General features: G+C 64.6%; 1 protein-coding gene across 12 annotated transcripts in view; it reads right to left on the bottom strand.

Moving 5' to 3' along the window:
- Positions 1–15460, bottom strand: part of GRB10 (growth factor receptor bound protein 10) — a 102384-nt gene that overhangs the window by 47500 nt on the left and 39424 nt on the right. For 6 of the 12 annotated variants that reach the window (XR_009447437.1, XR_009447436.1, XR_009447435.1 and 3 more), the window contains exon 1: positions 147–374. Coding sequence is in view for 8 of the 12 variants with exons in the window: in XM_059655922.1 (XP_059511905.1) it covers positions 147–341 (195 nt within the window). In the remaining 4 variants the exon portion in view is untranslated. Of the gene's footprint in view, positions 1–146; positions 375–923; positions 1041–6428; positions 6509–6593; positions 6664–15460 lie in introns of those variants that run through there. The other 6 variants (XM_059655926.1, XM_059655928.1, XM_059655927.1 and 3 more) reach the window with 6 other exon arrangements.

Raw genomic sequence — 15460 nt, 5'->3', positions numbered from 1 at the left:
ATGCGTGCGAGGGGGGAGAAGGGGCCAGGGGCTACCCTGACGAGCTCGGGGAGGCCAGCGTGGTGGGCCCTATGCACTCAGAGACCAAGGCCACCACGGAGGATGGTCTGACCGCAGAGCCCCTGACCAGAAGCAAGCACGCTCACCCTAGGCATGTCGCTTCCTTGACCAAGGCCGGCTTTTCCCTGTGAAATCGGCTTTGTGCGCCTAAGATAACGTACCTGTAAAAAAATGTCAGAGTACTCTTCTTCTCCCGGCCGCTCAGGGCACAGCCTCCGGCACCAGAGCGCGAGGCCACAGAACCCCTCACTGCTCTCTTGTCTCCTGAATACCATCTCCATTTGCTGGTGCTGCTGGCCTGCTCTCCTGCTCGCCTGCACACCAGCGCAGAGAGGGGTGTCCTCGGGGTTGCCTCCGATCTAGCCCCGGAGATCGCCCCCACCCGCGCTACTTCCTCCCGCCTCTGCACCTGCCACTGATGGGCTTGCACCTACACCCCCTGATGCCTCCTGCGTTGAGTCTCAAGTGTACAAAAGACGCTGAGGCGGCCCTCCTCTGGATCTGCTAAGACTTTGCTTCCTGGCGATATCGCCAGTTTGGCTCAAAGAAGCTCATGCCATTCTCTACAGATCTAGATGTTTCTTACGCCGACAGTGCCACCCACAGAGCAGGACGCTCCCCCAGCCGCCCCCGCCCCCGCCCATGCTCAGGAACCTGCCACAGGTGGACCGTGCCCCGCGGTGCCAGGCTGGGCTCCCGTGGTACCGACGGGGGCCTGAGACCCAGGAGGTTCCGCCCCCTCCCCCAATGGCACCCAGCCGGCAAGGGGCAGCCCTGCAGTTGGAACCCGGGCAGCCGGCCTCAGAACCCCCACACCCCCCACCCACGCCGCCCCAGGAGCTGGAAAAAGGAGTTATTCTGACAAGACGCGGTGTCAGCCGAAGCAGTCCCCGGGGAGTGGATGGGCCTGGGTCCAGAGCCTTCGCCAGCTCGAGCGCAGAAGGGAACAGTGGCAAGTCTGCTCCGCGGGAGACCACCACCTGCGGGGAGACGGGCGTGGGACTGGCGGGGGCACGTGGAGAAGGGGCCCCTGGCTGCCGGGCACAGCCGCACGCAGCTTCCTCGGCGCACCGGGGGCACCGCCGCAGCCCTCGGCACCGGGAGCTGCCGCCCCCCTGGGCCCTGCCTCCAGAGGGACAGCTTTCTGAGCGTCTGCAATCATGGCTGTCGGACCGGCCAGTCATGCACATGCAGACGTTAACGAGTAAAGGAAAAACTGAAGGGAACTTCTTGACACATGTCCTGTCGGTTGAGCCTGTTCCTTCAGAGAAAAACAAATGCACGGTGTGTGTGAGTGCGAGTGCGCACATGTGTGCATGTGCACGTGCAGTATCTGAAGTACCTGTGGCGAGTACATGAGATGTTTGAGTCACATGGGGGTTACAAAGGATCCTGCTGGAAAAAAACGGAATCGTGGCCATAGGACACACATGGCCGTGTTTTCGCCATGCTTTCTGGAATCCTCCGCCGCTCCACACCTCTGTCAGCACCCCTACCGCTCCCACATGCCCCCCCGCAGTGTGTGCGCACGTGCACCTCCTTTCATCAAGACTCTGCTGTGGAACACAGGGCACCCAGAACACGTCTGAGGAGGGAAGGAGAGAGGGGCGGGCTTGGAGGATGTGGGGTCTGAGAGGAGGGGGGATACCGCCAAGAGCCCCTGCCGAGGGGCCACCCAGGGGCTGGGCCAGCACAGCTGGCGGAGGGGGACGTTTCTCCCAGCCCCCCCAATCCAGTGGGTCTCCTCATGGGACTCTCCCCGCCCCAGTTCCCACCATTTCACAGCCAATGCTTCTCTGCCCACCACAGTTCCCTCTCTTCCAAATTCTACAACAGCCTGTTGGCAGGTTTGGAAATAAAGAGCCAAAAGACAAGACACATCAGCCTAAATCCTACAACCGGAGGGCAGCTGAGCACGGGAGCCAACGAGGTTGTGTGTTTTGCGACCCTCCCCCCGCCCCCAGGAACATGACGAGAGGTGAACTGACAACCTTGCGGACTGGTTCTCAGCCTGGCCTGCCTGGTGGGCACACCGGTCTGCAAATCTCAGGAGCATCACTCACATCCACAGCAGCCTCTGTGCCCACAACCTTGCCCTCCTTCCCGGTGACTGGCTTCGGATCCCTCGAAGTAGAATGCCAGGCCAAAGGTCACTGGTGTGTTTTTCCAGAGTCCAGACACACACTGTGCCATCCTCCCAGCTCACCGTGCCCCCCGCCCCCCCCCGCCTGAGTCAACAGCCGTTTCCTAGAATCCGAGGTGGAGACTCTTCCCGGGACTCCTCCTCTGGCCTCACCCGGGCTCTCACCGCGGGTCTCACACGCCCGGGGTTAGGTGGGTGCTCCTCAGCTGCGGGGGGGGGGGGGGGGGGGGGCCTGACCCAGGGATGGCTGGGAGGGGCTCTCTCTAACATGAAGCCCCAAGCTGGACCTACTGGGGAGGGAGCACCCCCAAACGCTCCCCGACTCCCCCAGGGAGAGCTCGCAGCGTGGCAGGAATCCAGTGGGGTCGTATCTGCAGGGAACACATTCCCGTGTTTGTCTTTAGATCTCATTGTCTGTTTGTTCCCGCAGTGTTTGCCTTTAGATTTCTGGTTGGTTCTCAGAAGCGGAGGTCCATGGGGTCGCCTTCCTGAACTTTTCCCTGCGGGTCACCTTCTGAAGCTCGAAGCTTGGCCACTGCCTTCACCCTCCGTCCAGGTGACGAAGCAGCATCCATCTTGCTCCGATTTCTTGTCCAGATTCTGTACTGCGCTCGCGCGCACGCTGGCGGGCGAGACGAGAGGATTGCCCCCCACCCCACCTGGTTGACCGGCTCTCCCAGGCCTGTTCACGGCAGGTCTTCCCTTCTGCCCGGCCTGGCGGCCACTCCCGCACAGGGAAGACCCCTTGGGGGTACGGGGGTCTGTTTCTGCTCCGAGGATCTGCTGGTTGGCCAGCACCGCACGCCTCCCGGAACTCGCCAGCCTGCTTATCGTCGCAGACGTGGCCTCCTCACTCGCTTCCTCCGAGTGAGCCCTGGGATCGTTTCTTCCACGTTTGCCGGTACGATGAGAACTCCTCACCCGAAGACCCACTTGTGAGGAAGGGAGTCACGCCCGCCCATGACTCATACGGAGGCCAGTACTTGCGTCTCCGCTCACAACCAGGTCATGGGGACACTGAGCGCGCCCACCACGAGGCCCTCACCCTCGAGGCCCACAGAGAGGGGCGCGCTCCAGACGCCCCGCTCCGGGCCTCGCTGGGCGGGCCTGCCGCTCTGACACACAGGTCCCTGCAGTTCTCCTGCCTGCTCTCTGGTCCCTGGCCACCCAGTCCGCACCCAACGGGCATGGGAAGTCCTCTTGTCAGTGACAAGCAAACCAGACCCCTTTGGGACATCTACTCAGAAGACAAGCAACTCTCAAATCTAACTTAAGGCATCCATGTCTAAACCGCACTGTCACATGTAGCGAGGAAACACAGATGTCCAGTGAAACCCGAATTTCAGATAAACAGCTACTAATGGGGGGGGGGGAGTATACCCAAAGTATTGCCCGGGGCTGCTCTTACAGGGATTTGGGGGTTTGTCTAAATGCCATGCGGCCTCCTATACTCGCCCTGAAAGACGCCTCGAATCTGAAAACCCTCACAGTGAGAGCGAGGTCTCATGTTCCTACGTGGAACGCCCAGGGCCAAGAGAACGTACTTTTTAAAGCTCAGAAAGAATCCCGTCACCCCGAGAAGCCAAGAAGGGCGGTAATAATGGGAAATGGTGGCGTTTATAACTAAAGCTCCAGCGCAGAGTCTGCAGGAGAAGCCGAGCCCAGAGCAGGGGACGACTCCTGCCGCCCGGGGGTCAGTCCGAACGTCTGAACGTCTGTCCGCCCTTCGGGGCACCTTCCCTGGACACAGGGGCAGGAGCAGCAGCTGGTCTCTGTGCCACTTGGTCTCCACTCGAGGGCCAGCGTTTAGGGGCACTTCCTGTTGGAGGGGAGGGCCAGGACGGCAAGAGGTAGGGACCGGGGGAATGCGAGGGTCCCCCTCTGAAGGTGGCAGTCCGCGGCTCATGCTTCTTTACACCCGAGCCCGACATGGCCGTGCGGTCACCCCCCGGGAAGGGGCAGCCCGAAGCCCGGTGATTGAAGCTGGGAGGGTCTCTCCACGCTGCAGGGCTCGGCCCCCCAACCCACGGGGCTTTACAAATGTTTTCCGAAGGCAGGGGCGCGCGTCCAACGTTCGGGGCAGGAGCAGGGCTTCCAAAAGAGGACGAGGAGGAGCCTCGCGGGCGGCCTGGGACGGTGATCTCATTCGATCTGCACTCAGCCCAGCGAGGGCGGGGGGCCTGCGGGGTGGCCTCAGCCAGAGCCCCGTCCTTGGGCCTCTTGGGGCCCCAGCAGGGGCGGGTGGGGCGGGGCTGGCTGTCCAGCTCAGCAGTTGCTCCTCCAGAGTGTTCCTCGCGGCCACACCCCAGGGCCTGCAGGAATGTCCTGGCCGGCTCCAGGCGAGAGGCCTCCACCGACCCCACTGGCTCCTCTCTGGCTCCTCTCTGGCTCCTCTCGGCCCCTCCAGCCCCTCCCGGAGCGCCTCCAGCCCCAGGAATGCGCCCATCGCCCTGCGCAGCCCCACGCTCACCTCCAGCCAGGGGGCAGGTGCTCCCTTCCCGGGCTCCACTGAGGAAGAACCTGCGTGTTCTGTGTGTTTCTTTTATTTTTTGTTTTTGTTACTCCTCACCTGAGGACACTTTTCCCATTGATTTTTACAGGGGGTAGAAGGGGGGGGGGGAGAGACATATCAATGGGAGAGACACATCGATGGTTGCCTCCCACACGTACCCCGACAGGGCTGAGGATCGACCTGCAACCCGGATGCGTGGCCTTGACCCAGAATCAAACCCATGGCCCCTTGGTGCTAGGGCAATGCTCTAGCCACTGAGCCACACCGGCCAGCGCCGAGCCTGACTCTTCAGGACCAACCGTGAGCGACTCCAGCCGGGTCTGGACTCTGGCGGATCCTGAGGGAGCACAGTTTGCTCCCCCGGATGTGCCTTTTGGGGTGCTGACTGTTGTATGCTGGTTATTTTGAGAAACAAAAGACTCAAGAAAAACACAGAACCAACCCCTGGTGCTTCCCGCCACTGCCTGAAAGAATTCGGACGGAAGCCTGCTCAGGGCAGCTGCCTCACAGGCACCGCGCCCACGGGGACCAGGTGTGAGGGGCAGGGAGGGCCCGTTGAGGACCCCGGGGTCGAAGTCCTGTGTCCCACTGTCAAGGGTGGCCCAGCAAACATTTCTTTACCAAACAGTTGCCTTTCTACCCCCACGCGAACCGCCTTCCTGCCTTCTGACGCCCCAGCCACCCCCGACCTCCTTAGCTCAGGGGCACGGAGGCCTGGCTGCCCGGGCCGTGTCCTCGGGCCCCCTTTTCTTACGAACCCCACGTGCACGTATGTAACACATTTGGTCATGTTCTCCGGTTTCTCTGTCTCATGTTGATGCGGTGGTCAGTCCAGGCGGAAGAACTTAGAAGGGAAGCAAGCAAACTGAGAAGGTGTCTGAAATGCAGATGCAGGCCCGGCTGGTGTGGCTCAGTGGTTGAGTGTTGAGCTATGAACCAGGAGGTCAAGGTTCGATTCCTGGTCAGGGCACATGCCGGGGTTGCGGGCTGGATCCCCAATAGGGGATGTGCAGGAGGCAGCCGATCCACGATGCTCTCTCATCATTGAAGTTCCTCTCTCTCCCCCCCCCCCCCTCTCTCTCTCCCTCACCCTTTTTCTCTGAAATCAATTAAAAGAACATTTTTTTTTTTAAGTGGAATCTTCATGATCTGGAATGCCCTCTGCCCTGCCCTCCATGCACACCATCCCTTCCTCCTCAAGGCTTAACCCCCAAACCGCCTCCTTCTGGAGCTTCTTGTGACAGCCCCGAGGAAAACGGGCTCCTCCTCCCTCATCGGGATTTAACTCAAGGTGGGGACGAAGGAGGGCCAGCTCACCAGCAGGGCCCCTTGGATGTGAGGCAGGGAGGGTGAGGCTGGAGTGGAAGGAATGCCACGGAACGCTGTCCCCAGGACAGGCCCACCCTGCCAGCACCCACAGCGGGACAAGGGCAGCTGTCCACCGCTCAGCTGTCAGCTGGCACCCGTATCCGGTGGCAAGCAGGGCATCTAATAAATCTGCCCACACCAACTGCCGAACCTGCTCGAGACCAAAGAAGGTCTGCTGAGCAGGGTGAGCAAGTTCTTGATCCAAAAATTGAAGCAATGCAGCTTCAGAGAGCAGCTGGGAATTCAACGCGACAGGAATGCAACAGTCAGCATAGCAACTGCTGGGTAACAAATGGGAATGCCGGGCCGAAGGCCAGACCCTGGGGGCCCGCCCCCGATTCCCACCTGCTGGTTTGTCCTGGGACGGTGGGCAGCTCCTGGCACCTCTGCACTTCCAGGGGCAGGACAGCGGCTGGGCAGTGGGTCTGAGGAGCAAATGGAAAGGATGTCAGTGAAGGGTTCGTCCGGTGATATGAACGGCCACATGTTCTGTAAACAGAAGGCACTCACCACAGGGACAGGACGTCGGTCACAGAGACGGTGTCCTCAGCCCTGCCTGGCACACGATCCACACAGGGACCTACACAAAGGCACAGAAGACCGTTACAACCCTTGGCCACGCTGCTAAGATCAATAAAGACCAAAGCCACAGAGGACAGAAACGTCTTCAACTGCGTGGACGCTCCGCCTAAACCTCTGTGCTAAAATCTTAATGTGGGTCAACTTTAACTTCTACAGTTCCCCCAGCCACCCGCCCACCCACCGATGATGAGAACACGGGGCCATGGGGCCATCCAGGGACCCCCCACCGAGGATGCTGTTAAAATGAAGCATGAAGAGCTCTCCCAGCCTCCCCCCCGCTGCCCCCCAACAGCTGCCGTGGCAAATCCCACGGTGAGGCCCACTGAGGGGAACCCCCGGGCCACAGACTCCCTCGTCAGCTCTGTGCGAAGAAAACTCTGGTAGCTGACGGAGAACACCAGCTCCCAAAGAGGCCGAGCGCAGCCGCACAACTCCCAGCGGCCTCTCGACGCTGCCCGCGATCGCCACGGCGGCCATGCTCGCTCGGCACACACGCGTCCCTCCCAGAACCCCAGGCCCCTCCCAGCAGACACAGAAGCCCAAGCCCACCCCCGAGACGGGACCCCGGCGGCACAGGCAGGACGCGGAGTGGCCGGAGAGCTTGGGCCCGTTCTTGCCCTCGGGCTCGGCCCACTTCCCCGGGCAGGTGGCCCAGGTGACTTCAGGCCGCGGCGAGGCCGGGGGGCTGCCCCCACCCGCCTGCTGCCCCATGTCGCTCTGCTCCCGACTCCACCCTGACCCTCCCGGGTGGGCTCCTCTCCAGCTCCCGCGAGGAAGAAATCGACTCTTCAGTGCTTCAGGTTTCTAACTACACCCAGGGCTTCAGGAGGGATGTAACTTCCTGGGAGAGGAACAGGCCAACCGAAAACTCAGATCGAGGAATTGGTGACTCACAACCAAGAGCCGCAGAGAGGGGGTAGCTGTCACTCCGGGAGACGAGGGCCTGAACGCTCGAGGTGGGAAACACCAACCAGCCCCGATCCGCCCGCCCCCCCCGTTCCCCGGGGGGCTGTCTCAGGAGCCCCGGAGAGAGGACAGGAGCCCACAGGCCACGCTGGCGAGGCCCGCACTCGGAGACCTGGTCACAGGCACGCCACACCGTCGAGGCCGCGTGTCCGGAGCCCTCTCGCCTCCATGGGAGGCGGCCGGCCTCGCAAGGTCACTGACACGGGCTGGAGGCTGGGCCCGTGGCTCCTGTCAACAGCGAAAGCTGCTGTAAACTGTGTGATGGGTGGCTGTGGTCTGATGGGCTGCCCGACGTCTGGAGGACGGCAGGGGCGGGAGACGGGGGCCCCTGGAGATTTTCCAGGCTTTCTCGCCAGACGGGCCTCCCGCAGCCGGTTCTCCCCACCCGGCGGCCCCGCCCAGGTGCCCGGTGCCCCCAGTCCCCCTCCCTCCATGAGGCCACTCGGCCCCGGGCAACTACCCGGACCTCACAACTGGGTCGAGGGAAACAGAGGAGCCGAGGCAGTTCTGTGCCGCCCGTTCACGGAGCGCGTCCACACCAGCCCCACGGCAGGGCCCTTCCTTGTCCTGCCCTCCTGACCCCCGACCAGGCTCCGGGAGCAGCCCTTTAGGGTCCGTCGACAAGAGGAGGGAGGCCCAGTGCCCATCTGCCCCCGGGACCCCGCTCCCTGGTATAAAGGAAAATGCCTCGAGCCCAGAACACCCACACGTGTTACAGAAGGTTCGCTCACTGGAATCAGCCGCAAGCAGCCCTCAACCAGCGGTGCCAATGGCCGACCTCCCTCCCGCAACGCCCCATGGAAGAGCGGCTGCTGCTCCGTCCAGTTCTCTTAGCTCCCCGGCAAACCAGGCCAGGTACGGGACCGGCTCAAAGCCGCGGTGCTCCCCGTGCCGCTCCCCCCGCACCCCGAGGTGAGCGCCGCGGCAGCAGAAGCGACCGCCCCCCAGACTATGAAGGACACGGAGTCTGGCGGCAAGGCCCCTTTGTCCCAGGACGGGTGTGTAAGGTGAACACGGAAAGAACGACAGAATCACTCTGCAAAGAGAGAGAAAGAAAACGGCACACACGCACACGCACACGCACACGCACACACACACACACACACACACACCCCAGCGAGAGACGTTGGGAATGGTGTTCATTTCCACAGACTGATCCCAAATCGCCTGTGAGGGATGATGTCACCCCCCAGCTACTCAGGGCGCTGCCAAAACGTTGGCGGAATCCAGATGTCGGGGCTCCCAGCACAAAACCCACAGCTGCATGCAATCAGCAGAGCGTCTCCTCCGAGGGCTGAGCCCGCCCTCCCGCCCCCCTCCTCCAAGGAGAGGAGAGGAGCCGTCCAGGAGGCCGCTGGCCCGGCCACGCAGGAGACGCCTTCGAGCAATCGCGGCTCTGAAACGGCCCTTGGAAAACTTCTGAAAAAAACTCAAGGGTTAGACAGCCCCAAGCTGTGCTGACGTGGCCACCGAGCAGCCACGGGCGTCAAGGAATGAGCGTGGCTGAGTTCCAATAAAACTTTATTTACAAAAGCGGGCGGGGGGGGCTGGCAGGGCACACAGGCCGCATTCTGCCAGGGCCGAGCGAGGGGCCGGTTCCCGGCCTGAAGGCCGGGGTGGGAGCCTGACCCAGAGCCAACAGCAACAGCGTGCGGAACCCCGGGGCGGGGCGGGGCGGAATTTCTGCAACGGGCCTGGGGGGACGGGGAGATAAGACTCCACTCTGCAGGAATGTGGGGTCCCGCGCCCCACCTGGCAGCCCGGCCTGCGGAGGGGGCAGGGTCCCAAGGACCGTTTCCAGGACGTTTTTGCTTCTGGAAAGGAGTGGACACGTTTCCAGTTCTGAAACCGGGGGCGGGCGGATGGGCGGGAGGGGGAGAATTCTAAAAGTAAAAGTAAATATTTGAAAGGAGTGTTTGGGAATTCGCAGGCGCGGAGCGGGCTGCGGAGGCCACGGCTCCCCGTTCTGCCCGCCCGGGCCTGGGCTGTCTTTCCCAGCTCCTGCACTTCTCGGAGGATAATGAATGTGGCTTTTCTTCACCGCCGCTCCCAGGCGCGCCTAATCCCTCCGCGGACCCCGGGGCGCCCTGCGGTGGGGGGGGAAGCGCGTCTCGGGCGCAGGGAGATAAGCGGGGTCCCAGCCGGCCGGCTCTGGGCAGGGGCTGGACTCTGCCCTGACATGAGCAATGGAAAAACCCGCTCAGCTCGGGGCCTTTCGGATTTTAAAATTGCAGACGAGGGCTGCGGGCCTCTATTTATAACTCCCCTCCCCCGCCGCCATCTCCCGTTTCTACTTGACTAAAACCCAGACTCCTCCCCAGCTGGGCCCCTGCGGGAGCCCTGCCCGGTCCTGCCTGGGCGCCACCCCGGCTCGGGCACTCCCCCGGGGAGGCCTCCCTGACCTCCTGGCCCAGCTCGGCCACGCTCCCCGCTGTCCTGTTTTATCTGCTTCAGAATTACGAGCCCGCTCCCAGCGATCTCACTCGCCAGTTGTCCCTGTCAGCCTCTCTCACAGGACACACGAGCCCCAGGAATCTGTCTGCTTCGCAAAGCTGCCTCCCTGGCCCCGGCCCCGTCTGGCACCTGGCGGTGCTCACTCAAAACCCGGGGCCTGAGGGGCGGCCACCCGCCCCGCCGGGACCAGGCGCCGGCCCGCGGGGGGCGGCCCGTCCTGAGGCCCCCACCCCAGCCCCACCGAGCGCTCTTCCACCACCAGCAGGGGCACTGGGGGGCCAGGGCAGGGCCAGGGCTCCCCCCGGCCCCAGAACAAAGGACCCTCCTCACGAAGCCGCCCAGGGAGGAAGTGGCCGGCCCTCCCCGCCCCTCCCCCGCGCCAGCCCGGCCCGGCCCCACAGCAGAAAAAACGGGGTAATTTCATGCTGCACCAACTTTGGTGCTTCTGGGCCATGAAAAACGGCACAGATCAGTGAGTCACGGCCGCGCGGCCGCCAAGCCGCAGCCATTAGGGCGCAGCGAGGCGGAGCACCGGTGCAGGGGTCTGGGAGCGCGCTCCGCGGAAAACTTGGAGATAAATCTAACCGCGTGGAGCCGGGCGCGGGACGGGCCGTAAATCATCCCCTTTTCTGAGAACCTCTGGAACTCTTGTCTAATTTTCCAGGAACGAGTGCGAGGCTGCCAAGGCCGCGGGGGTTTGAACAAGCGCGAGGCAGCGCCTTCGGGAGCCCTGGCGGCGTGGCCGGGCCCGTCCCCCGTGACACAGGATCCCTGGGAACGGCCACCATGTGTCCCCAGCTGCAGGGCTCCCCAAGGGCGGCCCCGAGCCGCCGGGGCGGCCGCAGCAGCTGCCATGTCCGTCAAGCGGGCGCTGGCGCTCGCCGCGTTCCTGCCATCTCCGGGCGGACAGGCAGGAAACCGAGACGCCAGGGGGAGGGAGGGGGGCACAGAGAGGGCCTCTGTCCCGGCCCGCCCCGAAGGGCTGCTCGGTGGCAGCTGCAGGGACGCCGCTGACTTTCAGGAGGGCGCCCAGGGAAGCGCTCCCCTCGGTCCCCAGTGCCGGGCAGCGGGCGGGGGTGCCCTCGGGGCCCACGCCACCGTCCGGGCCCAGCGGCCGCACAGTCGGACCGGGCCGTGGGCGCAGCCGGGGCTGAGGCCGCTGGGCGAGGTGGCCGCGGCCTCTTTAAGGGCGAGGCAGGGATCACCCAGGAGGCAGAGGGCCGGCCTGGGCAGGGCTCACCCGCTCCACCGGCCGTGAGTCACCCGCACACGTCACGGGTCTGCTAAGGTTTTCGCCCTTTTCTGGCATGAAACCCACTTTGGCTCCGTCTCAAGTTCAGTGATTACAATGAACAGTCTTCCTAATCTTCGGCCTTTCTTCGAAGGTTTGTTTCACTTTGACACCAAATAAATGACAAAGGCCCCGCCCGCCCGGGACGCCAGAGGACAGGCGCGTCCCGGACACACGCTCAGGCCGGGCGGGAAAGCAGGTCCCAGCCGCGTGCGGACCGGGGCCAGGGGCAGAGCACAGGGGGCCTTCACACGGGGCTCCTGCCAAACGGGGAGCCCGGGGAGAGGCGCCGTCCTCTGGGCGGGGAAGGGCTGAGGAGGCTACGGAGGTTCCCGGGTCCAGTCCAGGGTGTCTGTGCCCGGGTCCCGCTGCCCCGCACAGTGAAACCCAAGCGCCATCTCCTTCCGGAGGCGCGGGAGCCTCAAAGATCACACCTGCCCTGCAGCCCGTGAATCAGAGCGGGGAAAGCTGAAGGGGCGGAGGTGAGCGGGCCCCACAGAGCCCCCCGACATCCCGGGCGGGACACGAGCCATCCGAGAGCCAGCCCCACGCCAGAGGCAGCGGCACCCACCCCAGGGATGAGGCAGACAAAACGGCCCAGAAGGTTCCACACTTGGCCCTGCCAGGCCCCGCCCACGGATGGAGGACTGGGGGCGGGGGGCACGTTCTGCCTCGGATCCCAGAGAGCACCTCCAAAGCGAGCTTCTCCCACACTGCTCCCTTCACTGTCGGAGCGGAAGTCGGAGTTTCCTCGTCACACGCGGGGGGACCCACCCGGGAGAGAGGAGCCCACGGTGACCACCTCTCACTGCCCTCAACGGTCCCTCTCGCTCAGAACCGTCCGGGCCTGAGCACCCCTTCGGGGGCAGGAACAGAGCGAGGCATCCTCCTCACGACCAACTCCGGACGCCCGGGCCGCCCACCCGGCTCACCCACTGCCCCTCGCCACCCACCCCGCTCACCCACTGCCCCTCGCCGCCCACCCGGCTCTCACCCACTGCCCCTCACCGCCCACCCGGCTCACCCACTGCCCCTCGCCGCCCTGCGCCGCCCACCCGGCTCACCCACTGCCCCTCGCCGCCCTGCGCCGCCCACCCGGCTCACCCACTGCCCCTCGCCGCCCTGCGCCGCCCACCCGGCTCACCCACTGCCCCTCGCCTCCCACCCGGCTCTCACCCACTGCCCCTCACCGCCCACCCAGCTCTCACCCACTGCCCCTCGCCGCCCACCCGGCTCACCCACTGCCCCTCGCCGCCCACCCCGCTCTCACCCACTGCCCCTCGCCGCCCTGCGCCGTCCAGCCCCCGCCTGGGTCTCACTCCCGCGGAGCAAACGGTGTGCTCACTGGTCGCGGGGTGTCTGTGCCCAGGCCCCAAGCCCGACATCCGTAAGGGCCAAGGAGCAGCTACCGCCCCCCGCCCCCGCCCCCGGGCAGGCTTCACCAAGGGGGTCCTGGGGGGCGAATGCCACCCGGTGAAGCGCGGAGAACACAAAACAGCTCCTATGGGCCACCCACCAGGGCTGGGGCCTCAGGGGAGCCCAGGGACGGCCAGGTGTCTGGGGGTACAGGGCACCGTCACCCCTGCGGCTGCGTTTCCGGGGGGCCAGGACAGTGAGGGGTGACAAGCCCCACCTCGATCGGGGACAGGGGAGGGGCATGGGCTCAGACACTCCTTCCTGTTCTCCCCTCGAGGGCGTGGGAGGGTTGATTCCCTGCAGTCGCTTCACTACAAAAAAAAAAAAAAGAAAAATTCAGAAAGCGGGCGGTTTCTCTCCATGGAAGAGCGTCCATCGGGAAGAAAGGCGACGCTAGAAAAACACGGGAGGGAAGAAGCGGCCCAAGACTACGGGACCGTGCGCTGGGAGCGGGCCCATCGGACCGGGGCTGCGGAACACTAAATCCAGGGGCGCCGGGCCAGAGGCGCCCAGAATAGCCTGGAGGGAGGGCCGGCCGCCGGGCGAGTGGTCACACAAGGTCACGGCCCGCTCGGACGCAGCGAGCAGGGTCGGCTGCGCAGGGAGCCAGCGTGGCCCAGGAAGGCCAGGGGCCGCCCAGAACGCGCTGCTCGCGCGCGGACCGCTGAGCGAAGGCGAGGTTCCCGGCCGCTCCGGCTGGCGGAGACGGGACTCAAAGCCTCCCAGAGGAAAGGGGGCTCCCACGCCCCCGCGAGGGGCAGGAATTCCACCCGTGGAGGCGGCAGCACACCCCAGACAGGCCCGGGGCGCGGGCGACCCACAAAAACCACACGTCGAAGCCTGGGACGAGTGCTTCCGAAGGTGGCCGTATCGGGAGGGCGGGCCTTTAGCTTTTGATCCTCACCCGAGGATGTTTCTTCACTGATTCTAGAGGGAGAGGCAGGGAGAGGGAGAGGGACACTGATGAGAGAGAAACATCAAGGGTTGGTCGCCTCCTGCACGCGCCCTGAGTGGGAATTGAACCCGCGACCCTTTGGTGTATGGGACGACGCTCTAACCACTGAGCCCACAACCCAGGGCTGCAGGTAGGGCCTTTAAAGGGGAGCCTGAGTTAAAAGGAGGTCACTAGAGGAGAGCGGGACACAGACACACCGAGGGCAGGCCCGGGCGGGGAGCAGGGGGGCCCCCCCGGGGAGAAGGCGGCCACCTTCACGCCAAGGGGAGAGGCCTCCGGGGAGGGCGGGGACACCTGGACCCCTGACTCCTGGCCTTCAGAGTTGTGGGGTGATACCGTTTTAAGGCCCCCATTCTGCAGGACTGCTGTGGCCCCAGAAAAACGAACACAGACCAAAACTGAAAACCCTGCTAGACTGGGGGCTGTGGGGGCTACTGACAGGGAGAGAAGCACCCCCATCTGGAACGGTCACCACCCGGCCGCGAAGTCATCTGCGTGTGTCTCCCCGGGGTCCTTCAGTCCCCACTGTGAACCCCAACAAAGGAGCCTGCAAGGGGCACTCGGCTGGGGGGCTGGGGAGCCAGGGAGCAGGCAGGGAGGCCGCAGAGCTCGGGCGCACCTCCCCCTCCAGACGGGCTGGTCGGCTCGGCTGGCCCCCCGCCCCCCCGCCCAGGCCAGCCCCCAGGCCTTGAAACTTCTCTGGCCTGTGCGTCACCCTTGCCCCTGTGACAGTGAGTGTCATGTGTCAACTTGTCTGCTCCGGAGCCAGGCCTGTAACCCAACACCGCGCGGGGGGTTGCTGGAAGGAATGCCGGGGAAGTAAGTGGTTAAGGTCTGCGCGGGGCTGGAAGGCAGGCCAACCCCTCCCCGCCGGGGCCCCTCCGAGGCAGGGAAGGGCCTGGGGAGCGAAAGCCGAGGTTTCCGGGAAAAGGAGGACGGGGCCTCCAGAGGCGGCCGGCCCCCGCCCGCCCGCCGCCCGCTCCCGGCTGGCCTGCCCTGCGGATTTCAGACTTGCCAGCCCCCAGCCGCTGGAGCCAACTCCTTACAATAAGTCTCTTTATATAAACACGTACAGGTTCTGCTTCACTGAGAGCCCTGACGGATCCACCCAGCCCACGGCCGTGCGGTCCCGGGGCCGCGTGGGACGCCTCCCGGGCCTCCCGCACCCGCAGGCTCCGGACGGACGTGAGGCCTGATGGCTCTGCACAGGCCTCCGGCCAGCGCCTTCGCCCCACACCCTCCCACCGTCGCCCCTGAATACAGCCTTGCTTTCCTGGGGATGCTGACTGGCCCCCTCAGCCCACATCCCTGAGGGCCTGAGGGAGGGCCAGCCAGAGAACAGCTCCCCCTCGCCCCCTCCCCCCCTCCCCCGCCGGTCCCGCCCACACCCCCTGCTGCTGGCATGTCCGCCCCCCTCTGGGCCCCTCTCCCCCTCCCTGCATGTACGGCTTGCCCTCAGGACCCCTGGCGCCTGCACCGTAAGGAAACTACTGTTAGGACCCCGGCCCTTTCAAATGTGAGGGGCCTTCAGCTCCCGAAGGTATTTACACAGGCCGATTTTACTGCCCACATATCACCTCTGAAAAGTATTTGCCCAACGAGATGTTTTCTCAGCCAGAAAAAATAGACAGCTCCTAGGCCGGCTGGGTCGGTTTCTAGAGAACAAGCAGACTACAGTGCGACAGGGCGACCGCCTGGGCTGCCCAGGCCTCG

This window comes from Myotis daubentonii, chromosome 10 (assembly GCF_963259705.1).
Source record: "Myotis daubentonii chromosome 10, mMyoDau2.1, whole genome shotgun sequence".
Classification (NCBI taxonomy): Eukaryota; Metazoa; Chordata; class Mammalia; order Chiroptera; family Vespertilionidae; genus Myotis; species Myotis daubentonii.
This window is presented reverse-complemented; position numbering and strand designations above follow the sequence as displayed.